Genomic DNA, 26025 nt, shown 5'->3' with positions numbered 1-26025 from the left:
AGAGCCAAGGCGATAATGGGGTCTCTGGATTCCCAGTCCAGTGCACAGTGTCTAAACCCTCTTCTGCCTCAGGCACTACTCAAAGAGCCGAAAAGCAGGACCTGTTTAGCTGGCATCTTGATGTTTGAAAAGCTCGGTGTGACCAAAATGTTTTTGCTTCTTAGCTCTGTTCCTTTACTGTTCTGGTCCTCCATGGTGCACAGAGCCGTCTTTTTCAGCGTGAGGATGCACATCTTGTGAAAGTGAACTGCTCTGCTGTTTTAAGCCCTCCCACGACTCCTTTCAGTCCTTCCTCACTGTTTCGTCTCAGGGCTCTACCCCTCTGTGGGGCTGAGTGCGAGAGTCTTCCCTCGCGGTTGCCATGCTCTAAAATCAGGCTGCCATCACGTCTCCTCTGGATATCTGCCCCTCCCTCTTCACTGGCCTCCCTGCCTCAGACCTCCTTTCCTCCTCTGCCCTTCCCAATATTGCATATAATCTCCAGACTTCCCAGGATAGCCCCCTGGGGCTCTGCATGAGCTGGATTTTTCCCATCTCCTTGGCCTCTTCCTTGTCAAGTGACGCTCTAGCAATACCAAGCTGCAAGACCATGCTGTTCCTCATCTCAGTGCCTTTGCTCATATGCTCCCCTGCCTGGCATGCTCTTTCCTCCTCCTCCTTCTTCTTCTTCACCTGGCTAACTTTTACTTTATCCTGCAGAACTTGCTCAGGTGACCCCATCCCACCCCAGAAGTCACCTCTGCTTTTCCCAGGCTGTATTAGGCCCCCCTGAGCTGCTGACTGACCTGTCCACCCGTGCACTTCTTCCCCCACCCCACCAACCAGACTGAGCTCCCTGAGGGCAGGGCCAATTTCTAAATCTTTTCTCTCTCCCAAGAACTAGCACAAAGGTAATCCTCATAAAATATTGATTGCATGAATAACTAAATCACTTGAAATTCTTGCATTTCAGAACCCAATTAAATACGTGCCCACTTTCTGGCACATAACACCACCACCACCCTAGTCTGATGGGGTCCATTCACATTTCCCTTGGATGCAGCAGGCATTTGGAACAGTGTGTGAAGAAGCTGAATCATCCAAACAGGAAAGAGATAAATGGATGCCTTTGAAATATATATATTTTTTCCAACCGGGAGCTAGAATATAGCTGTGTTCTAAGAAGTGATCAAATGAAACAGGCTCCCCATGTGCCTCTCAGGAAAGTTATTTCTTTAGCTTGTAATGCGGTCTCTGACCTACCTGGGCCAAATGACTGCAAGTGGTGTTTAAACTTGCAAAAGGAAGGCACCTCCAGCATCTAATATTAGGTTACACAGCATGCACATGTCATCCTTTGATTGAATTTCCTGGACTTGGCAAGTTTTCTGTGACCTCGCTGCTCATGCACACATATACACAAACCCTTGTCCACACACCGTCTGGCCCCCAGGAGTCACCTCTGACCTTGTGCACTTCCTGACCGGCAAACGTGGTGATGGTGACCTGAGCTGGCCATTTCATCAGAGGACGTGGACCAAGGCTGCCAACCCCAACTGGCTTCTATGTGGTTAAAAGGTGCCTTGGCCGAGGGCTACTCTTTAATGAATGTGAGTCAGCATTTGTATGAGAGGACTGCATCTCTTCTGGAAGAAGAAGAAAAACCTGCCAAGTGTCAACAAACAGTTCTACATGCATCCCAATTAGGGTGATTTCTGGAAGGGAGCAGAAGCCCACCACCACCCCGTTTCTAGGCAACTGCTAATAGGAGTTCGGAACCTCGCTGGGGAGGGGATATGGGCAAGTGTGTGTGTGCGGGAGTCTAATGTGCCTCTCCCTGTTCCACTCACCTCCCCACCATCCTTCTGTTTGCCCCCTCATATTTCAAAGCAAATTATGGCTTTTGGAGGGGGAGGGCAGAAGAAGCTAAATATCCTTAAGGGCCGAAACCTTGGGGAGGATTAAGGCCTGGAAAATCATCCGAATCCTAGCCATTACTTACAGAGCCCTTTCTGTGTGTCGGGCTGTGTCCTCGTGCCTAATCCGGTCAGCTCATCGCATCCCTCCAATAGCCCTGCGAGGCAGGCACCATAATTTTGAAGGTGGGGAAACTGAGGGTCATAGAAATGGAAGCCACTGGCCTCAAGTCACCCCACAAGAAGGTGGCAGTGTCAGGATCTGCACTCTGGTCTGTCTAGACCGCTGCGTTCTCCAGCCGCCCTGTCGGCACACAGGCAGGCGCCGAGAAGACAGAAGCTTGGCCCGGCCTCTGGAGGGAGTTCGGTGGGGGCTTTCAGTTCTGAGATAAACTGGTTGACTTTCTTTTTTTTTTTTTTTTCCCAAGGAATGCAAACCGCACTCTACAATACACATTATTACCTATTGTGCTTAATGACTAAATGGAATGGGAGGATGGTTCTTCATGGACCTGCCAACGTGGACATAAAAAATGCATTAGCAGGGAGAGAGGCTTTTTCTAGAACACACCAGCAATCTCCAGAGCACTTCTGGTGTATAATTTGAGACAGACCCCAGACAATGGAATAAGGCACAAGATCACCCGCCTGCGATCTTTAGACCCACGTTCTCCTGCCTGATGGATGGCGGGGATGACTCGCTGGAGACAGGGAGCATTCCTCAGGAATTCACAATGGCTCTTTCACTAAACGTCAGGACAAGGGCAGGGGTCTGAGGCGTGGTGCAGTGGGGGTATGTGTGTGCGTGTGTGTTGGGGTGGTGGTCAAAGCCTCCCCTTCTGGACTTACAACTTGGGTCTTGCCTGTCACCCTAAGAAGCAGCTTCTGATCGCCTCCTGGATATAGGATGGTTGTCTGCCGCTGCTTGTCCTTGTCACAGTACATTCAGAGGAACCCCAGAAGATGCAAAACCTCTGCCCAGGACCGCGGACCAGCTCTCTCCCACTTGCTCAGGGTCTGCTGAGCTGCATCAGCCTGAACGCTGTTCCCATCACTGTTCGGTCCCCAGGGCTAAGCTGTCATCTCTCATCTTCCCCTCACCTTTGAGACGACCTGACATCAGGTCCTAGACCGGTGCCTGACACAGAGCAGGAACTTGGTAAAGGATGTCTGTAGTCACCCAACCTTCCAGGTCCTGTCCTGACTGTGACCATGTGCATAATATTTTCTCTGCCTGTGATACCTTCCCCTACTCTCTCTATATGTTTTACCTGGTCTTTTCCTACTCACTTTTCTAGGACAAACACTTCCAGTGAAGTCCAAACTCAAAGACCTCTATGGGTATTGCAGGTAAAGGTACCTGAGCCCGAACACATGCCTTTTAGGGTTGTATCTAATCGGCGAACCACCAGAGACACTCCTACCAATAATCTGGTCTGTGATTCATTCTCTCTTTCAATCCATACACACACTTCCTCCCCCAAGCCCTGAGAGCTCTTTAAGCTCTGATTTTTATCTTTCTATGACTTCCAATAAGGGGCTTCTTAGTTGTACAACCCCAGGGGCATTATTAACATTGTATTCTACAAATGGCATTTTGGGGACACCATTCCCCTTGGAGCACACGTTGTGAATGGTGGTGCCCCTGGAATTGTGCAAGAGGGCAGACCTGCTCTGATCATATACTGCCTCCCTGCGAGTCCTCACGCTTCCCTGAAGTAGACCTTCAGGAAGAGTTCACAGGATCTAAGGGCTGCTTTGTAGCTACTGGGCACTTTGGGCTGTCTCAGGGCAGGGATGGGGATTCAGATTCCCACTTTAAGTGGTTGTTTAGATCTTGCTTTATTGACTAGATTCCTGAAAAAGCTCTTCTGATTTAAAGAATTATCTTGCAAGGGGTGTCTGGGTGGCTCAGTCGGTTAAGCACCCGACTCCTGATTTTCGACTCAGGTCATGATCTCAGTCAGGGTCGTGAGATTGAGTCCCGACTTGGGCTCCATGCTGAGCGTGCACAGCCCGCTTAAGATTCTTCTCTCTCCCTCTGCCCCTGCCCTGCTTGTGCTCTCTCTCTCTCTCTCTAAAAAAAGGGGGGGATGTATCTTGCAAAATAATATTCTGATTGATTTCTTTAACTTTGCATTCACATGCTGCCAGGAAACTCTTGTTGGGAACTAATCTGACCCAGAATGATTCCTAAAGCTAAACACACAGATGTGTTGAAGGGCCAGGCCATTAAATGGCACCCGTGGGACTGACAGAGTGGCACTAAGACTTTCAGAAATTCCTGACCCTCAAACTTTGCCTCAGACGCACCTAAGAGAACTTGCTGAAACATCATTAGACACTTCTCAGGCTGTCCAGTTTGGCTGTCCTGCATTTTTTCAGCTCAGGGCAGAAAAGTGCTGCTGTGAGCATTCTCGCTGACTTTGTTCTTGTTTTCATGGGAAATTTGAGAGGATAAAATCCAGGTAAGTTTCTAAGGACTACCCCCTAATCTGGTGGTGTATGGCAAGGTGTGGCTGTGGTGGGGTTTGATTTTGGGGAAACATTTCACTTCACCTCATTGCCGGTCTATTAAAATGATTTATATGATATATCTGGGCTCCTCCATAGGAAAATGTGTTCTCCCTCTAAGTTTTTTTTTTTTTTTTTCAAGAAAAGGGCCAGGAAATGGTTTTGGTCAGACACTTGGGCAGCTTCCCTCAGATTAAACAGGGATAGGGCATCCTGGAGTCCCTAAAGGTAACCTCCCATGTGTAGGTAAACTGATTGTGAGAAGGCATCTAATGAAATCCAATGGGTTTTGAGAGCTATGATGATGGTCAGCGAGGTGTCAGCAAAGAATGGCCAATATGGTCTGTGAGATCTTGGAGGACCCATTCTCTACAGCGACACCTTGTGGTACCGAAAAGCAATGGCAGCAGAGGACGCAGTAAGCACTAGCTTTCTCCTCCTCTAGGTGTGCAAGGTAACCAATAAGCCTCTTTTTAAAAAAAAAATTTTATTTATTTATTTGACAGAGAGAGACATCGAGAGGGGAAGCACAAGCAGGGGCAGAGGGAGAGGGAGAGGCGGGCCTCCTGCCGAGGAGGGAGCCCGATGCGGGGCTCGATCCCAGGACCCTGGGACCATGACCCAAGCTGAAGGCAGACGCTTAACGACTGAGCCACCCAGGCCCCCCAATAAGCCTCTTTTTATTAGACAGTCCAAAGGGGGTAAGTGAAGCTCCTAGAGGGAGACACTTGACTTCCTGAGACACTTCATGTGATGGCTAACTGGAAAAATAAAAGAAGTGTGACTTGAATTTGTATCCTCTTTCATATTACAAAATAGGTGGTCCGATGGTGTAGTTGCTTATTTTGCTCTTGGTGATGGGATTTGTGGGTATGGAGGAAGGACATAGGTTGGTTCGGTTGTTATCCATCCTTTTCTCTTTCCACTGATTCAAGCTGCTTACTCCACTTCCAATCAAAGTAATAGGAATAAGAAAAACAGTAATAATGACAAGAGCCAACACTTACTATGGTGACTATTCTAAATGCTTTCTATGCGCTAACTAATGTTATCTTAAAAACAGTGTCCGAAAGGGATCCAGCTAGCTCTTTGTCTCTCAAGGCAAAGAGCAAACCGTAGCATCCTTAGTTTCTTACAAGTTGCATGCTCTCCAGCACCTGGTTTTCCAGTCGGACAGGAATGAGACATTTCCGGTCCCCTCACAGGTGATAAGAAAATCTCACCTAAACGGTGGTCAAGCAATTGGGGTGCGGGATACACACCAGCCACCAGGAGTGTTGGCTTTTCTGGTTGTATTGTATATTTAACACTTAGGCAATCCAAGGGCCAGATACATGCATCTTAACTCATTTTATTTTCATAACTGCCCTGGGAAGGAGATTTCCTTATTATCCTCATTTTACAGATGAGGGCAATGAGACTTAGAGATTAGGTCGCTTGCCCATATATAAACACCTTATTGGGGGCCTAGCCAGGATTTACGCTGGTTCCAAAAGTCATGATGCATTATACTATATGTCAGTACATTAGATCAGGTGACGGGTGGGTGCCTGGGGAAACTGGTTTTAAAAGATATTTCTTGTTCTTACCCACTTCTGGAATAGAGTCATGAGGAAATTAATACCTGTTGAAATATATTTACAAGCATTAATTTTGGAATAGCAGGGTTTAAGCTGCCTGCTATTTTTTATTATTGTTATTGCGTTGTGCTCCTGTGGGTTGTGGGTTGGACAAATGACAGAGTGTCACTTTTCTCACAGTTGGCTGCTAGGTGATTTTTGGTGGAGCATCCCAAGTGTTGCTCCTGAGCACTGTTGAGGTGTTCTGAGATGAGCTTGGCGAACCTGTGAGGTTTCTGGCTTTTTAATGCAATTTTGTTTTCTTTTACTGATAAGTGAAATCACGACTGCAAAATGTCAGTGAACACTACAGAAAAGACCTGGGCAGAGATGTGGTCAAAGGCTAGAGTCTGTTCGGGGGCGGGGGCGGGGGCGGTGGGCGGGGCGGGGCGGGAAATGAAAGTTTTCACTTGCATTGCAAAAGGTGAATGGAACATAGCCACTGACAATAGGCTCATCTGGGCGCAAACAGTCTGGCTCATCTGGTAAGAACAGTCACTTCTGAGGGGGGGGCTGGGATTACAGGAAGTGCTAAGTAGGACAAATATTTTACGTGAAGAATCCTGGGGATGGGAAATGATCTCATTGATGCAGGCTGGCTCTGCCTGTGGCTCAGCTGGACGTTGCCAGTAAATTTAGGGAGGGGTTTATTTCATGAATACTTTACATTTTCATTTTGCTTTCCGTAAACTGCTTGTATTTGCTGCTGAAAACGATGCTAAAGGGAAACTGGGCAGAGTCATGTCTCAAGTATTTTCAACGTTCTCACCCTGTATTTCTTGCTTTTCTCTCATTTCTTAAGAGAAGCTCATTTTGTTTCAAACATTCCTGAATTAGCTACTTTTTAGCAACTGAAACACAGTGTAAGGGTAGAAGACTTCAATGAAGGGTCCAGAACCCTAAAGCCGTCATGTTTTAGGAGTTTATCCTAGGGAACTCAAGTAATAATGATCTAACTCTGAAGATGTCCATCTAAGCATTGTTTATATAATGGGAACAAATTGAAAACATCCAAGAAGCCCAGTGGTAGGAAATGGGTTAGATAAATTACACTATGTTCTTAAATGCTCTACAACCATTAAGATGGTTGTTATGCTTGAGTGGATATTTGATATTGAAGAATGATTGCTATTTTTTTTTGATGTGGTAATGTTATTGTGGTTGTGGTTTAAAAAGAGTCCTCTAGATAGTCATTCAAATATTTAAAGATAAAATAATAAATGCCTCAGAATAATGAGGGAAGATGATGTGTAAATAAAAAAAAAAATTGGCTGTGAGTTGATGATCATTGATCTTAGTAATGGGTCCATAGAGGTTAATTATATTATTCTGTCTGCCTTTATGCCTATTTGAACATTTTCATACTAAAAACTTAAAAAATGAAGTTGTACATGTGTATGTGTTGACTTGGAAGATGTTCATAATCTATTGCTGAATAAAAAACCAGGTTACCAAATGGTATATGCAGAATGGCTCTTTTCCCTTATGAAAATCACATGTCTGTATAGAAAAATATTGGAAGTTGATATGCAAAAATATGAATAATCATTCTTCAGTTATGTAATTGTGTGTGTGCGTGATTCTATTATTTATGTCTACTGATTTGTATTTTCTAGTTTTTCAGGACTGACTTTTGAAGTTCTTTAAAATATAGGACTTGGGATACAGGAAGTATCTTCTAAAGCTGACCATATGCCAACTCGGTGAGCCCACAATTCCACTTTTAGGTGTATTCTTACCAGAAATACACATGTTCAGCAAAACACACGTGTAAGAATGTTCGTGGCAGCTCTGTTCATAATACCCTCAAGGTGGAAACCACCCAAGTGTCCATCAACACTGAAATGGGTATGTCATGCTGTCTTCACAGAAGGGAAACTAGATAGGCATTGAGAGAGAGAGAGAGAGCAGACTCCATCCAGCTTTGTGAGACAGTGTGGGTAAACCTCAGAAACATGTTGAGTGGAAACAACCAGATAGTGTGAGAATGTCAAGTGGACAATTTCATTTATGTGAAGTTCAAAACAGGATCAGCTGATCTCAGTCTTAGAAGTCAGGAGAGCGATGGGGGTGGGTGGGTAGGGTAGTGACTTGAGGGGACATGAGGAGGCTTTCTGGGGGGCCTTGGTAATGTACCTTTTCTTGATGTGGGTGTGGGTAACCTGGGCGTGCTTGCTTTGTGAAAGTCTGTTGAGCTGTGTGCTTAATGATTTGTGTGCTTTCCTGTATTATGTTATATTTCAATAAAAATTTCCAAAAAAGTTACAGGGCTTAATGCATGCAGCGTCTGCTCTAAGTGGTGGATTAGTGCTTTATTGTGTAGCCTGTGGTTACATCCATTAGAGTAATGGCTTGTTCAATAATTCCCATAGGAAGAGATTTAAAATTAATATGGAAATCCAGTACTAACCGCTGATTTGCAGTCTCCACTTACGAACTATCCATCTTGACTCCCCTGACCCCCAATCATATTTGCTCCAGCTCTCTCTAAAACCTGACCCTCCAAGGTTCAGAACCTGGGATTGGGTGTGACATTCCTCGTCTCATGCTGAGCTCTGCCTGGAGCCCCCTGACTGGGGACAAGCTGGAATCCATGAGATCGGTGATCGTGTTGTAAAATAGTTACCATCGCTCAGGGTACACGGATGATGTAACGTACACTGCTACCATTTATCAAGCACTGTTCTAAATGCTTCACATGTATTAACTCATTTAATCCTCACAACAGCCCTGTGAGAGGGAGAAAGTATTTATGCAGTGCCCATTCTGGGGCTCAGAAATTGGGCAGTTTGTTCATCATGACGTGGCTTATCAGTGGTGACTGAATTCCCTGGTCTCATCTCTGTTCTCAGAGCATTAGAAGAGCTAAGGGAAGGGCCCAAAGTGCAACAGGAGATCTGATACGTCCAGTAGGAGATCTGTCTCCTTTTGTCCTCATCAAAGAAATCTCTGGAAGGCGGCATTGATTCCATCCTACAGATAAGAAACTGAGGTTCCGGGTGGCTGGGTGGCTCAGTCGTTAAGCGTCTGCCTTCGGCTCAGGTCATGATCCCAGGGTCCTGGGATGCAGTCCCACATCGGGCTCCCTGCTCGGCGGGAAGCCTGCTTCTCCCTCTCCCACTCCCCCTGCTTGTGTTCCTGCTCTCTCTGTCTCTGTCTCTGTCAAATAAATAAATAAAATCTTAAAAAAAAAGGAAAGAAAGAAACTGAGGTTCAGGGAGGTAAAATGACCAGAGCAGGGTTACTCAGCTGTTAAGGAAGACAGGGCTGGGACTATTTGTCTCCAGTGTTGATGCATTTTTTGTCTGTATTATGATGATCTCACAAAACCAGCTGAAAAACCAAGACTACATTTTATTGGTTTACTCTGACATTCCTCACCCATATCTGTTCTCAAAAATGCCAGCAACAGTGTGAAATAGATCTTGTTATCCCTGTATTGCAGACCATAGGTAAAGAAACTGAGGTCTAGAGAAGTGAATTGATCTGTTCATGGCCACTTAGCTAATAACTGATAGAGCAGGGATTTGAACCCACCACTGACTCTAAAGCCAGTGGACTTTCTGACTGTATTATGTAAGCCCTCCAAGCCTAACTAGAAGACTGAGCACCTTGCCTGTCATCTGGGAAAGAATTTCAGAAAACAAGGTTTTGGGCAAACCCTTATGTAACCAAGGGTTCAAGACATTTTGATACTTAAATGAGAAAACGTGGTCTTTTAGTTAAGTTCTTTTTTTAATGTGGGATCTTCTGCGGTAGCCCTAGCCACAAGGAAAGGAATTAAAAAGATATTTACCATCAGTGGAGAGCAGCCCAAGAAAAGCAAAGAAGAAAATTTGCCCTAGAACTATGGTTAACTAGATGTGTCAAAGACACACGAAGACATCAGTAACATAGAAAAAAAAATGGGCAGGGCCTCTGGGTCACATTTAAGATGATAAAAATGCAATTAACTTGAGCCAGGTTCTTCCAGCCCACAGCAGTGACCTACCCATTGGGCATGCGGCTGTGTTTATCAGTTCTGGGCTAAGGATGCAGGGCCAAGTGCTTGCCTTTGTGGAACATGTCGGGGACTCATTAATGTCCACCTGTTGGCTACAGGGTGTGGGGGTGATGTGACATGGGGAGGGGGAGGACTAAGGTCTTCTTTGAATGATTCATAAGGTGCAATTCAGAAGCCTTAACTTTGCCTACATCTAAGACATTGACCGGCATATAAATCCATGATCTTGAATAATTCTGGGCCTTTGAGGCAAATCTTAAGTCAGGGGGCGGGCCGGTGGGAAGAATCAGGCTTGAACTTCTAAATGAAGAAGTTCTGAGTTCCAGGCTCAGATGTGGAGGTCCTGGGTGTTGAATGATGAGATGCAGAAGTTACTGAGAGCCGTCAGTGGATGTCTGAGGTCAACAATAATTTTTCCAACTATCTAGATTCGCTGATTAAAAATCAACCGCCTTCATAAAGGGATTTGGGTGAGGTCTATTCCTCCTGCTGGTCTCTTCTGTGCCAGCCCTCAAATTGAGTTAATAAGGTGTCATTATAGACACTAAAGTCTCCTTTTGAGTATTTTAGTTTAGAGATGACAAATAAATTACATCCTGGGTAACAACTCAAGTCAGCAGGGGTGCCTGTCTGGGGTGCTGGGTTGAGAGGATTTTCAAAACCAAGTCTGGGCTCAAATGGAAAGAGTGCTGTGATCCATTAGTGATGTCTGCCTTGGGCACAGGAGAGAGAAGTGGGGGTACGTGAACCACATATCTATCATCCTGGGTCTAACTTTTAATTAAATTACTAGTCTCATTTCTTCTTGTTTCAAAAAAAAAAAGTTGGGAGAAACTCACTGTACATACCAACTCAGACACAAACCATATCTCAAAGTGAAGGTCCTTTATTAAATACCATCAACTCATAAAGAATTCATCCCATCAACACTTACTTGGGGACCATGACAGTGGACGTGGTATAGTCTAGCCTATGATTGATCTTACATCCTAGTGAGGGAGGAAGAGATAAAAACAAGTCATTGTAACACCTTGACCCTGCCTTTCCCTTGGCCCTCACATCCAATCCATTAGCCAGTCCTGTGGCTCCAAATAAATCCTGAATCCATCCATTTCTCTCCAGTTCACTGCTATTTGCCTGCCAGGCCATTGTCAGCTCTTACAGCCTTTCAACTAGGCTCTACGCAGCACATGGAATGTTCTCTTAAAAATCAGATCATATCCTTCTCCTGTTCAGGGCCCTCCAATGGGATCTCATTACACTTAGGCTAAGACTCAAGTGCTCACCATGACCTTTACAGAATGGCCTCTGACCATTCTGGCTAAAGGAGCAGCTTTCTCCCCATCACCATACTATGCACATCACCTTGTTTTATATTCTTATAGTATATAGCCGACACCAACCCCCCAAATCCTGTTTAAGCACTTGCTAACTTGTTTGTTGTCTTTGCCCAATTTTAATGCACATCATTGCCCCTTATTCACCAAGGACAGGAATTTTGACTGTTGTGTTCACTGCTGTGTCTCCAATACAGGCAATGATGCCTGGTGTATACCTGGCGGTACCTGATATTCAGTATTTGTTGAGGAAAATGAATGAGCACAGAAAACTGAGGAGGAATGCAGAAGTGCCTAACCTTATACAAAAAAAAAAAAAAAAAATAGCTTCTTCCTTTGCCAAAATTCCACCTTTGTTATTTCTAACTGCCTTGCTTCAGCTGTCTACCAAATGCAGCTATAAAGCAACATCTCAGGCCTCAGAAACACTTTCGTAATCTGTACCCTGCTGGGGTCTGCTGGGGATCATGGGGAGGGGGTAATTCATCACCGTTTATTTGCAATTGCCTGTATACCTAACTAAACTTTGCCATGGGCAACTCATGGCTTCAGGTCAACATTTCAGTTGTTTTAGTTGCAGGAATGTTTATTTTACTTAAAACACTTGCAATATAAAGCACCAGCAGCTTTGGAGGAAGATATGTCATTGGCTGCACAAGTCATCCAAGAACTGGGTGCGTGCAGGCAGATGCCCCTGATTGTCGACTTCCACTAGGAGAGATTCGGCAAGCGAATGCATAGTGTGCAACCCAGTGCCCCCAAACATCTGGTGGAGCAGGCGAGGAGGAAAGCAGTTAGATTTTTATTCTTTTTAGCATCATGTTAAACTGGCCATGAAACTGGGGATGGTGCAATTGAATTATAAGAGGGCTGAAGAACTAAATAAAAATCTAAGAGGTAGTCAAGGTGTTTGGTGCGTGGTGGGCAAAAGTCTAATAGGAGGTGAAGCGGGTCTGAAACACAGTAAGTGGAAAAGACAACATCTCCTTTGCTAATAATTCACCTCATTTAGTCCTGGGAGATGGGCACGCGCGGGGTCTGCATCTCTTGGAGAGGTGATTTCCCCTGCAAAGCAGGGTGTTTCCTTCTGAAGGGGACGCACGCTCTTTCCCTCAAATGTCAGTGGGATCTGGGAGTGTGGCCAGGTGGAACCTTTTATTGTCGTTTCTTGCTTTCTTGCTCGTGGCTTTTCTGCCTGGCCTTTTCCACATTCTCTTTCATGTCCAGCATGTGGACAGGCTAAGCCTGTCCAATGAGAATGTTCAATCTAGCGAGTCTCAGAGCCGTGGTAAATGCGTCTGGCCAGAGCCACAGTCTCAGCTTGCCAACGGGTGGCAGGAAAGCCACTGTCTTTATCACCTTTTGACGAAAGTCCTATATGCTGCTGGATTAGTCCAAAGTTCAATCTTTTTTTTTTTTAAGATTTTATTTATTTGAGAGAGAGAGAATGAGAGAGAGAGAGAGAGAGCACATGAGCGGGGGGAGAGTCAGAGGGAGAAGCAGAGTCCCCGCTGAGCAGGGAGCCCCATGTGGGACTCGATCCTGGGACTCCAGGATCATGACCTGAGCTGAAGGCAGCCGCTTAACCAACTGAGCCACCCAGGCGCCCTCCAAAGTTCAATCTTGATCATTTTCGGGGGGGGGGGGGTGTCCCCAGGGATGTGTGGGGAATTGCTTAACAACTGTCTCTCTGTTCGGGGGTGGGGGGGGGACACAAGCCCTGATTTGTGGCGTTTGTGGATTTCTGTGCCGTCGGTATTTCCACTGGGGCTGATTTCGAGCTACCAGGGTGATGTCCGTAAACACGGAACTGGGAAGACATTGCAGCAGCCCACCGTTAGGCAGTGCGCCTACCGCACAGATGCCCTGACCAGAAATAACGTCAGGAGCACACATAGCCGCAAAGTGTGCAAAATCGTTAGGAAGTGATGGGGTTTTTTAGTCTTCATGACCTTTGCTTTAATATGATGTATTTAATTGTAAGTGTCTATAATTTTTAACCACAGCTGTGTTTCAACACAGGCGTGCAAATTTCCTGAAAATGTAGCACTCTGTTTGGGTTACAAGCTGGCTCAGCACTGCTTGTTGACCTTCTTGGCCTGGATTGAGTCTTGGTAGCTGGAACTTACATAGATCAAGCCATCTGGTGGTACCTTTAGTTATCAACTATCTGTATACAGGATACAGATTATCGTGGAAACTCTCATTTCTCAGGCTCTGGAGATTCTGGGATGCACTTGCAGCTGGGGCTTTGGGTTAGAATCATCTACGTTAAGGCTGATCATACTCAGCTGGTAAGAACCAACCTGGCCATAATGGTGGTATGGCCAGTGTCTGCTCTGATTGATTGGTACCCAATGACATACGGCTGGGTCTGTAGTTTGAACCTTACCTCTGATCCAAATTCTGTGCTGCACCATTCCTTCTGGAGCCTGGAATATCCTGCAGTCATGACCATGGATTAGAGTCCAGATCCCTGTTGAGGTGCTCATCCTCACCTGTGCAATCCCCTTTCTCTGCTGCCCCCATTCAGGTAACTCTTGACTTCCTGACGCTACCTCTCACCATTCCGCAGGGCCCCAAGGTTCCCAAGGAATCCGCCTCAAATGCCCTCTAGCCTGGGTTCAAACACTATAGAGGTCAATATGTTCACAACTAACAGAGGAGTCCTTGTGGATCTCAGCCCTCCATTCTGCAACCCAAGTTCACATGCCATCCCTGAGCTCAGCTCCACGTGAGAGTCTGAGACTGAGGTCCATCAGCTCTCTAGTTGGGGATATTCTCTGCAGGATTATTTCATCATTGACTGTTAAATTAGTCTGCTTGGGCTGTCATCATAGAATACCACAGACTGAGTGACGTAAACAAGAGACATTTATTTTTTCCATTTTGGAGCCTGGAAGCTCAAGATCAAGGTGCCAGTAAGGATTGGTTTCCCCCTGAGGGCTCCTTCCTTGGCTTGTAGACAGTACCTTCCTGATGTCCCTTCCTCTTCGGATAAGGACACCAGTCCTGATGAATCAGGAGCCCACCTCTATGACCCCACTTAACTTAATTATCTCGTTAGTGGTCTTATCTCCAAATTTAGTCATTGGGGGTTAGGGCTACAACATATGAATTGGGGGGGGGAATGACGACACAATTCAGTCTGGTAACAACCACTGAGCACTTGAAAAGTGGGTGGTCCAAACTGACACGTGCCCTGAGTGTAAACTCATCACTCCCCATCTTGTTTCACTTTGTCACTTTTCATCTGGAAAATGGAATATAGCATTTCACGAATACTTTTGATATTGAGGACATGATGAATGAGAACACTTGGGATATCTTGGGTTAATAGAATACAGTATTAGAATTACTTTCATCTGTTTCTTTTGCTTTTTTTAAAAAACAGTGTGGCTATTCAAAAACTTGAATGCACTTGCACGGCCGGCATTACGTTTCTGAGGCGCCGTGGATGTCTGTACCTGCCTTAGTCCCTTCGTGTCATTCCTTCTCCCCCACCTTCCATGCCCACACCTTCCAGCCTCCTGTTGGGCTCAGCCATCCGGTCCCATCAGCTGTGCTGCTGGCCGGGGAAGGGGTGGAGATGCAGGTGGGCAGTGGAGACAGAGGGGCTTCCAGGTGAGGGAGGGGAAGGAAGGGAATGTGTCGCCCTGAGTCTGTCTGTGGTCTGGCTCGAAGGGGGGCACACGTAAGATAAACGGGCCATCCACAATGCCTGTATGACGCCCTCTTCGCACATCCTTGTGCAAGTCTCTGTCCCTTACTCTGCCTCGGGGTGCTTTGCCAAGAGTCCCATTTATGATCGCACCTTGGAATGTTCTAGTTCCCAGAACAGAGTTAAGGGGTGAGAGAGAGAAAAAGCTCAGTTCACCAGGCAGAGATGACTCAGATATGGTCCTGGACCTCAGTTGGCCCACACTGTCAATACAGGAAGGAGTTGGGGGTGGGGGGGAGGAAATGGACGGCGTTGTGTTTAAGGCTACGCAAGGGGGCACTTTATATACATTGTTTCATCGGGTCCTTCTAGTGACCGCATATTGTATTCATTTTACAGGCGAGAACACAGAGACTTGGGAAGGCTAAACAAATTCTCCATTGTTACCAGCTCGCAGGTAGCAGGGTCAGTGTTTGAGACTGAGTCTATCTGACTCTGGGCTACCATGTGGTGCACTTGGAGTAGAAAGGAGAGATTTTTCTGGAGCACGTGGGAACTCTCTTGAGTTGGATTCAGGTCCAGGAAGGAAAACAAAGGGAATTCTAGGCAGGGGCTGGCATGAGCAAGGGTGGAGAGGTAAGTCCAGTGTAGGTACTCCCCAAAAAGTCCAACCAAGGGCTACCCTTCTGCAAGTCTTTTGCCCAACATTTAGGGTTGGGGGAACCTTGGGACTCGGCAAGGACTTGTAGGGACCACCCCACAGTCTGCTTATCCCTGTCAGGTTGTCTATGGGTTATTCCTTGCTGGCCTCACTCACCGGCTTCGTGCAAGGTCTTTTTTGAGGTTTATTATTTCCTTGTCCATATACTTGATGCTCCTCATTGGCTTGTCTGGCACCTGATGGGAAGCCAAGAAGTGAAAGATAGAAGTGTTAGTACAACTGTTACAAACGGAGCCAGGCTTCAGGAAGCCGGTGCATTCATCTGAGATCTCTGACCAGGTTGGAGGAGTCCTGGGCGGCACGGTGACCTTCTCTACACCAAAGAGGGGCCATATATACAGTGGAACTAGCAAGGGCTTTGGAGACAGGCAGACCTGAGCTTTGACCCTGGTTCTGTCTGGTGACTGGCTCTGTGATCTCGGACAAATTACTCAACCTCTCTGGGCCTCAGTTTCTTCAGCAGAGTGGAGGAATAATTTTTACCTTGTTGTGACAAGTAAATTCATGGCCACATCCTGACTCAGCAAGCATTTGATGAATGGAGGCTCTCATTAGCATCATACTCAAAGTAAAGCAAAGAATTAAATATTAATAATCGTTGGTCACCACACATGCCCTCCTTAATGGCCATCACCCGGTTACCCCATCCCCCCACGCCCCCTTCTGTAACCCTCAGTTTGTTTCCCGGAGTCCAGAGTCTCTCACAGTTTGTCTCCCTCTCTGATTTCTTCCCATTCAGTTTTCCCTCCCTTCCCCTGTGGTCCTCTGCTCTATTCCTTATGTTCCATGTGTTGTGATGAGCACTGGGTGTTATACGCAACTAATGAATCGTTGAACACTACACAAAAACTTATGATGTACTATATGCTGGCTAAATGAACATAATAAAAAAAGTTTAATAATCATGTAAAAAAAAATCGTTGTTGGTGGCATAGGCAGCTGATTTGCAAAGCTGAAACTTGTCAATGTAAAGATGCCCAGGTACATTTCTTGCCCTCGCCGTCCACATAGCAGGATTTTAGGAGTGAATTATCCAGGTGGTGGTTCATGATTTTTTCCTCCCTTTCTAGTATTCATTTGCCTTGCCTAGCCATAAGGGAAACCTCACAAGACTTAAATTCATTGCTCAGAGGCTGATACCAGGTCAATGTAAAGAAGAGAGTTAAATTAACTGTATTGTAATATAAAAGTCACTTTTCTCAGCCCCAGCTTTGCGAAACAATAATAAGAACATTATCTGGATTACCCTGTCTTGAAATGAATTCCTGCAGAACTAATTTTTTTTTAATCAAAGGAAATCACAAGAAATTCTGGGGAAATGGGCCCTTTCAGATGAAACTGGGGGGAGAATGCATTGCAGTGACTTTTCTGAAGGGCGATTCATCAATGCATACTAAGTGCCGCCAAAGTGCACTTGCCTCCGGATCTAACGATCCTTCTGCTGTCAGGCATCCTATGGGAATATCCCTGCATGGGCACGGAGATCCATCAACAAAATTGTTCATTGGGATGCTGCTTGTGAGAGCAAACTCTTGGAAACCAACCTATACATCTTCACAGTGGAAGACAGGTTAAATAATTACAGTGCGTCTAAACAATGGAATAGTATGCAGCAATTAAGTGTGGTGACAATATAATGATGGCAGTATATTTACTGACACACGGAGATGTCTGAGTTCTTTGAGTGAGAAGACATGTTACAATATGTATCACGCGATTCTGCTTTTGTTTTTTTTTTTTTTTTGGAAAATTATCTGTGTGCATGTTCACATCTCCAAAGATACAGAAAGCTATACCCCCTGCCCCCAAATGCAGGGAGTCTCTCTCCGGGGGTGGGATTATGCGAATTTTATTTTACTTTTCCTTAGTTTCTGTGATATTCCTGGTGCTCTGCAATAAATATTACTCGGCTATGTGATAAACAAAGAGAAAAGATTACCAAAAAAACAGGAAGTGGCCAAGTGAAGTTTGGCAAAGGCCGATTGGTAGCGCTGTGTGGAGGGTGTTTTCCCAAAGGCGGAGTGAGGACTGGTGGTGTGCTCACGGGCAGAAATCACAATATGGCACTGGACACATGGCGGGGGAGGCGTGGTGCTTCCCCAGCAGCTCTCATCACCTACTTTCTCTGAAATTGAAATTGTGCGGTGATGTCCACTGCTCTGGGCCTTTTAGGTGGAATGTGGAAAGGGAGGTGTGTAGTTGCATCCAAGGCAAATGGCGTTTGTGGCACTGTGGTGGGGGTGGAGAGTGGCGTCTGGAGCCAGGGGAAAGGGACTGTCACTGGCCTGATTCCCAACCATTTTTCTCCTGGGTCACCCAGTACACGTCCTGTGTGAGGCAGCTCAGATGAAGAATGGAGAGTCTCCGGGGGCCTGGGTGGTTCAGTAGGTTAAGCGTCTGACTCTTGATTTTGGCTTAGATCATGATCTGGGTTGTGAGATCGAGCCCCATGTCAGGCTCTGCGCTCAGCACAGAATCTGCTTGAGATTCTCTCTCTCCCACTCTCTCTCTGCCCCTCTGCCTGTTCGCTTGTGCGTGCTCTGTCTCTCCAAATAAATAAAATCTTAAAAAAAAAAAAAAAGAATGGAGAGTCTCTGGCAACCCCCCAGAATACTTGTCACTGCAGCACCTTCTCATCCACTAAGTATTTAGGATACAAAAAAAGCATCCAGGATAGCCTCCAATAAACTCAACTAGATATGAAACAGTGGAATCATGTATCAACTTTATTTTTGTAGTTATTATTAACAATGAACTACAGGTAACATATCTTAATATACCCAGTTGTTTCAACCCCTTGGCTGAAAATGAATGGCAAACCTGTCAGTTTTCAGCTTAAGGGATGGGTGAAGTGGGAGAGGAGACCGACCTCCATGGAGGCATGTAAGGGTCTCCGGGAGTACTTTCTACAACTTCTACATAATGGACATTTGCTTTCCTCACACCCCGGGATCGCTTCACTCTCCCTCTTGCTACTAGTTCCCTCATTAGACCATTTGCCCCTCCCCCATGGGGGCACTTGCACTCTGGGAGATAGTCATGGGACCAGCAGCAGGGGTGGTCCTGAGTGGCTGAAGCCAAACACACCCCATCCCCCATCACAGTGACTGGTTTAGGAATGGTCATGTGATGTAGTTTGGGCAGATGAGATGCAAGCAGACATTTGCCAGGGGCTTCTAGAAAGCATGATTCCTAGATCTTTTGAGGAACCACAGGCAGTGAAGTCCTCTTTCCTCTTTGACTATAATCGGAGAAGCAGATACCCCTGGGAGTTGCTGACAGCCATTTTGTGCCCATGAGGGTTGCCAGCCTCCAGTTGAAGATGTGGGGGAAGGCACAGAAGAGAGTCAAAGAAAAACTTGTTCCGTGGTGCCTTGTTGAACTGATCAAGCATCACTAGACTTTTCATGAGCATCTCCTTTATTATTTAAACCAGCTTGAATTGGATTTTCTGTTACCTGCAACCTTAGGATTTCTATCTGAAATAGGTCCTCCCTTGGGTGTGCCAAGGCAGTCAGTAGATCAAGAATTATTCTAACTTGTCTTCTTTTCCCTTCCCTTCCTCTTTTGGGTGATCAACATCAGATGACATCCATTCTGGTGCATCTTGCTGTGAAAGCAATGAGATTGGCCATGTTGAGATCAAACATTTGAAGTCAAGGTTACCTCTTCCTAATCCCTCTCTTTTCCTGAGCACCTCATTAACTCTTTCTTGCAGGACCAAAGTAACTTTCTTAAAAGATATTGTGAATTAAAAATACTTATGAACAAAGAAAAACCAAACACACTCAAATTTCCCTGCCAGATAATTTGAAAATACACAATTGAAACCCTGCTTGAACTCACTGTTGTGTACACATCACTCTCTTAAATGTCTCAAGTTTCACCCCCTTCAGGAAGCAAATATGATACTCTTCAAATGTGACATGACAAATATTCCCCCCCCCCAAATCTTGCCTACTGATAGTTGCCTCTAAAAGAGAATTGACTGGGGTTGGTGCTGACTAGTTTATAGCAGCAAAGCCAAGTTGTCCCCTCGACTGGACACAAAACTTGGGCAGGACAAGATCCACGCCACAATCCCTGCGATTATGTCAGCATTTCAGTGGATTCTCCCATTTTCACTGTGACCGTTGTTTAAGCACAATTATAATAAGCCAGGGGTAATAATTGGCATTGAATGAGGGAGTTCTGTTTGTCAGGACATTTACCAACACCATTTGATATTAGCACAATTAAAAGTGTACAAGACACCCAAGAATCACTATCTTTATAACTTTCCAGAGGGCAATTTAGCCATGTGTATATGTAGCCTTAAAAGCACATATGCTCATACCCCCAGCAATTCGACTTTTATCCAAGGAAATTTTGCAGAAAGGATTAAAAGATTTATCCACGAGGATGCTTATCACAGCAGTATGAATAGTGAAAAACATCTAAATGTCCAGCAATGAGCATTGAGAGGATAAATCACGGTTTATCCAGATGATGGCAAATGATGCATTTGAATTTGGTGCTGCTATTTAATGTTGCTATCAATGTATATTTGTTGCTATGGAAAGGAATATAATTTCAAGTGAAAATGAATGTTACAAAAATATAAAGAAGTTAGATTATAGAGAGTTATAAGATTCATATTCATAGAAATCTATAGATATTTCTGAAAATAATGCACAAACACAAATTATGTTTTAAAAGTAATGATATATGGCAAGGTACATATGCAATGACATGAGAAGTTGGAAGTAAATATAACAAATGTTAATAGGGATATTATCTCAGGGTGTTTGAATTATGGGTAAGCAATTTTTAATTTGGGTCATCTTTTTCCCTTCCTTAAAAATAACTTACCCATATTAGTTAGCTAATAAAGTAATAGTGTTTTCATGTTTGTAAAGCAATTCTGACTGCTTCTATTGGTATAAGCTAAGTGTAAGTTTTCAGTGCTGTTTTATTTATTTATTTTTAAAGATTTTATTTATTTGAGAAAGAGTGAGAGAGAGAGAGAGAGCACAAGTGGGGGGAGGGCCAGAGGGAGAGGGAGAAGCAGGCTCCCCACTGAGCAGGAGCCTGGGATCACGGGAGCCTGGGATCACGACCTGAGCCGAAGGCAGATGCTTAACTGACTGAGCCACCCAGGCGCCCTCAGTGCTGTTTTAAATTGAGTCATCTGAGAGTCTGGGGTGATGTAAGTTAATAGTATATGTTAGCACACTGTATCAGGTAGGGTCTAGGCAGGAAACAGAGCTCATGGCAGGTAGTTCAATACAGGGAATTAATATAGGGAAGCAGTTATAAAGGTGTAAGAACTGAAAAGCTAGGTAAGGGGTTGGCATGACATGCTAGAGATTGCTAAAAGAAAGAAGCTTCTACCACCTCTAGGGATAGAGGGGCTAAGGGGAGAGGTAGACTTCAAAAGCCCTGGAATTGGGCCACCTGGCAGAAGGTGGGCTCATGGAAGAGATGTGGTTTCAGTTGGAGCTGCCGCCAGAAGCGGAATAAAGGGATAGGGAGAAATACTCTGGCTTCTTCCTTCCTCTGACCCTCCCATTTCCTCTTCATGCCTATTGGCTGAACCGACCTGGAAGCCCGCTGGGAAATGTAGTTTGCACGGATCAGCCCCCTATGGGGAGCAGGACATGAAAATGGAAATGAGGGCCAAAATCAAATGGCTGTGGTTAGAGTTTCTGCTCTGGGTGCTGACCAGTGATTTTTTGGACCATAAATCTGGTTCTTCTATTAATAAGGACCACTTTGCAGATGGTAACATTGGATATTCCTAATCTTTGGATCCTAAGTTTGAGGTTTTTAGAATTTTCCATGGCTTAGATGCATATCCAGAATTGGGATCATTCTCTCTCTCTCAAAATCATTATCAAAACCCAGGTTTCTAAAGTATCCAGAACCCACCTGCTTCTCCCAGTTTCTTTCCCTGGGAAGTTTGGCTGACCCTTGAACAACATGGGTTTGAACTGTGTGTGTCCACTTGGATTTTTTTTTACAGCACAGTTCTGTAAATGTATATTCTCTTCTGTATGATTTTCTTAATAACATTTTCTTTTCTCTAATTTAATTCATTGTAAGAATACAATATACAATACATATAAATATAAAATATGTGTTAATCAACTGTTTACCTTGTCAGTAAGGCTTCTAGTCAATAGTAGGGTATTAGTAGTTAAGTTTTTTGGGGGGAGTCTAAAGTTATACACAGATTTTTGACTGTGTGTGTGTGGGAGGGGTTCGGTGCTCCTAATTCCCATGTAGTTCGAGGGCCAACTATATTGTATATTCCAGATCCTCATAGACCACTTCCTCTTGCACCAAAATTTATATGTCCTATGTCCCGTACTGATAAACAAGCTGATGCTATTTCCTCCCTGCTGACACTGATTAAAATGTCTCCCTACCCAGGTAATCTATACAATTCTACGTTTAAGATTGTATTCTGGTTATGAGACTAACTAATGAACATTGCAGAAGATCAAGAAAAGATACAGAAAAGATTAAGAGAAAGTAAAAGCCAAGTATCACCCCATCACCAGCACTTTGGATGTCCTTTGCCTTGCTTTCTGGAACAACTTCCAGCCGGGATTCATGAAAACCATCCTGGGACAATGGACTTCAGTTTTCTGTCCTTGCTTCCCTTGGGAGTGCCATTGGCCTTAAGAGCCTTCAGTTATTCCATTGACTTGCAGAGCATGGCGGAGGCCTCTATTCTTGGTTCCTTGGAAAACAAAGTCAAATCTCTGCCCTGTCCACATTTTCTTCTTCTGATGGATCTATAAATGCATCTTTGACGGCAGGTCTGTGAGAAATGCCACATGACATCCTGTAATGTGTCAGGTTAAAAGCTGATAAATGCAGAGGGCAGGAGTACAGCTCAAGTGGAGCCTTAGATGGGGATGGTTTGGGGGCAGGTGTACTCACATTTAATATTCATGTGCTGGGACTGTTTAAAATAGTAACATTTGGAAGCGATTTGGTTTAACCTGACAGCTGAGAAGTGGGAGGTTGCAGGAGTGAATAGAAAAAGTTCTGTTGTCCAAAAGACCCAGGTTTGAGTACTGGCTCTGTCATAGAGGAGTTGAGTAACTCAGACAACTCTCCGCGTGTTTCCCCATCTGTGAAATGGAGTTAATGCTGTCTACCAATAACATTTCTATTCCTCTGTGTGCTGTACACTATTCTAAGCGTGTTCTTATTTGAAATGCATGATTCCATTTAGACCTTGCCATATTATTATTTTCATTGTATAGAGAAGCAAGCTGAGGCTTTGAAAGGTGAACATGACATGCTATTGAGTGGCAAAGTCTGGATCTGAACTCAAGTTCAAGTGACAACAGAGCACGTATTCTTAACCATGACTTCATTCTGATTCCCATTTTGCACAGTGGGGGCTAAATAAGGAATAGCAGGTGCTGGCTATTAATTTACAGATACTACCTCTAAAGCCTGCCCACTCAATTTTGTTGGATTTTGTCATAAACATTTTTATATTGCGACAAATCAGAAGGCTTTGTTGGAGGTCATGACTGGAAAGCCAATCTTTTAAATATCTGTTGTTCTTTGTCTTTTTATGAAAGAATGTTCCAAACCCATCTTTGTTATTTCTTAAAATATGATCTACTTCCTAGAATCGGATTAAGATGGAAATGAATTCCTGCTAAATGCACTTGGGCTGATGCAGATATCAGGGGAACAGCTGGAATGCTCCATCAAGTGGTGAGGGGGAAGGGAGGCCGTTTGAAAAGCTGAGAGCACTGAGGAGCAAGCAAGATGATTAGCAAATTTCAGACTCATTATGGAGAAGCTGTAAAGAACAAAATGGGCAGAGAGTGGGTAGGATCCATGGCAAGAGCATACACATGAGCCCAGAGATCTTTGCTTGCACACTGATATTTAAGCTTTCGGTGGGTTTATGATGGTGATCGGTACTTTCCTCTGGGGAGAATGAAGGTTTGTTTGTTTGTTTGTTTGTTTGTTTTGGTCATAAATATAAGTACCTACCTATAGGGATAACCCAGAACTAGTGATCTCATCCCCATGTAGACACTTCTAGCTGAAATATGCATGTGCTATTGAATTCCTTAAAGAATTTCTTTGCTGAAAGCAGGGTGCCATCCTTTAGAGTATTTTGATTCAGTTACTCTTGTTTTTCTCATCTTTCTATGAACCCAGGAGAAACAAGGTTGGGGGCCTGGGGAGTAGTGGGGTGGTGGAAAAGGGGACAGGTCATCCAGGGGAGAAGAGTGAGTCCTCTGCTAAGGACAGAATAAGCAGCAAGAATCTCGGGGGGGGGGTGGGGGGAGGGGGGAGGAAAGGGATGACAATGGTCCCTGGGAAGAGAGCTTCTGATCTCCAGCTCCTGACACAGTGTCTGGCCCCGAGTTCAATCCATCATTGCAGAATGACGAGATGAATGCATCACGGTCTCAAGGTTCAACCCTATAGGTTAATTATTAATTACAGAGGGAACAAGGTACCTGCATAATGACAAGCTCTGGAGGATACCACCTGAACCAGCGCAAGCACACTCAGCATCACCAGTGATGGGACAAACTGATGTCACATGCCCTTGGAGCAATGCACTGGGAGGGCACAGCATCATCTACATGGTATTTCTGCCCCAAATGCCTGAGTCTGAGTGTGGTCAGAAAGGAATGATGAGAAAAATAAAAAGTGATGGTCCTTCTACAAAAATAAATGACCTGGAATCTTGGAAAAAGTCAACGCCTGTGTCATTCGGGGCCTCGGAAGCAGGTAATGAGACAGGAGTACAAGAGGCTTATTGGGATAAGCTTGTGAAAGAGAAAAGAGGGAAGAGAGCAGGACTGGGCGGAGACAGCCTCACACCACGATGGGGATCTGACAAAGCCTCAGCCAGTGCAACAGGGAGTTCTAGAGCAAAGACTACGCACTATGGGAGTGCAAGCGTAGGGCAGAAATGGCCGGCGCTCATTGACCGGGGGCGTTGGGTTGATCCTGCCCTCTGAGGGACATCTGAAACTACCCTGCCCTCTGAAAGTACCAATAACTAGAAGCTCTCAGCTACCTGCACTCCTTAGGGCTGAATGGCAAGTTCTTTCTTGGAGAGAGGTCCAAGAGACGCACCTCTGTGGCTTCCACAGTGTGGAATCTTATAAACCACCCCGCGCATCTGTCACCAGCAACATCCACTCTGCGGGAGAGGGCCCCAGCTATGTCGACAGCTTGCCTTGGGACTGGATGGGGAGTCTGGGGCTGGGAGCCTTTTTTTGCATGGTTTTATTTAATCCTCACACCAACCTTTATGAGGTACCCGTATTCCTATGTTGCTGGAAAGGAAACCCAGGACCCTAGAGGTTAAGCTGCTTATCCAAGGGCCCGTGGGTTGTCAGTGGGGGAGCTCAGTAGCTTGTACTCTTTGACACCGTTCCCTGCCCCCCATCCTTCCCTAGTCCAGGGGCCAGCAAACAATGGCCTGCTGTTGGCTTTTGTAAATCGGGAGTTTTTACCGGAACTTACTAGAACACATTCATACCCCTTTATTTATGACTGAAAACCGAGGGAACTCTGTTTCCCGTCTGTAAATGAGAGACAGAGATGCCAGTCTGGGGTGGCCTGCAGAATTCATCTGATCTGTGCAGTGTTTACAGTCATTTGGAATTCATTTCCTACCTTTAGAAACGATGATCTTTCACATGCACGCTCAGATGTCTAGCGGTGCAAGGATATAAAAGGTTGCAGAAAATGTGGAGTGTGCAGGCTTCTTTTGCGTTGAGAGTGGGGTGGGGGAGGGGGAGTGACTAAGCCTCATAAATGGAAAAATTATTGTGGAATTGTTACACATCTCCACTGTGCTCAGCGTTTTATGCCATCCATCCCATTTGTTTCTTCCCACGGTTATTAATAAACCCGTTTCACAGGGAGAGCACAGAGGAAGTCGTGCAAGGTCACACGTTTAGCCATCAGAGCCAAGACTAGAACCCCAATGTGATGGCTAATTTGAGGTGTCAGCTTGACTGGGCCACCGAGTGCCCCGATATTTTGTCAGGCACTATTCCGGGTGTTTCTCTGTGGATGTTTTTGGATGAGTTTAAACATTTAAATCAATAGACTGAGTAGAGAAGATTGCCCTTCCTAGTGTGGGTGGGCCTCATCCAATCAGCTGAAGCCAGAATAGAACAAAAGCTCATCTCCCCAGGCCCATAAGAGTTAGCTCCTCTTGGCCTGTCTGTCTTTGGAGCTGGAATATCAGTTTTTTCCCTGCCTCTGGACTCGAACTGATACATC

The 26025-nt window shown here is 45.1% G+C and overlaps 1 protein-coding gene across 5 annotated transcripts in view; it reads right to left on the bottom strand.

Annotated features, from left to right (window-relative positions):
- Positions 1 to 26025, bottom strand: part of CCDC60 (coiled-coil domain containing 60) — a 170430-nt gene that overhangs the window by 84377 nt on the left and 60028 nt on the right. For all 5 annotated transcript variants that reach the window (XM_027576381.2, XM_027576378.2, XM_027576380.2 and 2 more), the window contains exon 2: positions 15847 to 15926. In XM_027576381.2, coding sequence (XP_027432182.1) covers positions 15847 to 15926 — 80 coding nt within the window. The remainder of the gene's footprint in view (positions 1 to 15846; positions 15927 to 26025) is intronic.

Source organism: Zalophus californianus, chromosome 14 (assembly GCF_009762305.2).
Source record: "Zalophus californianus isolate mZalCal1 chromosome 14, mZalCal1.pri.v2, whole genome shotgun sequence".
Lineage (NCBI taxonomy): Eukaryota > Metazoa > Chordata > Mammalia > Carnivora > Otariidae > Zalophus > Zalophus californianus.
This window is presented reverse-complemented; position numbering and strand designations above follow the sequence as displayed.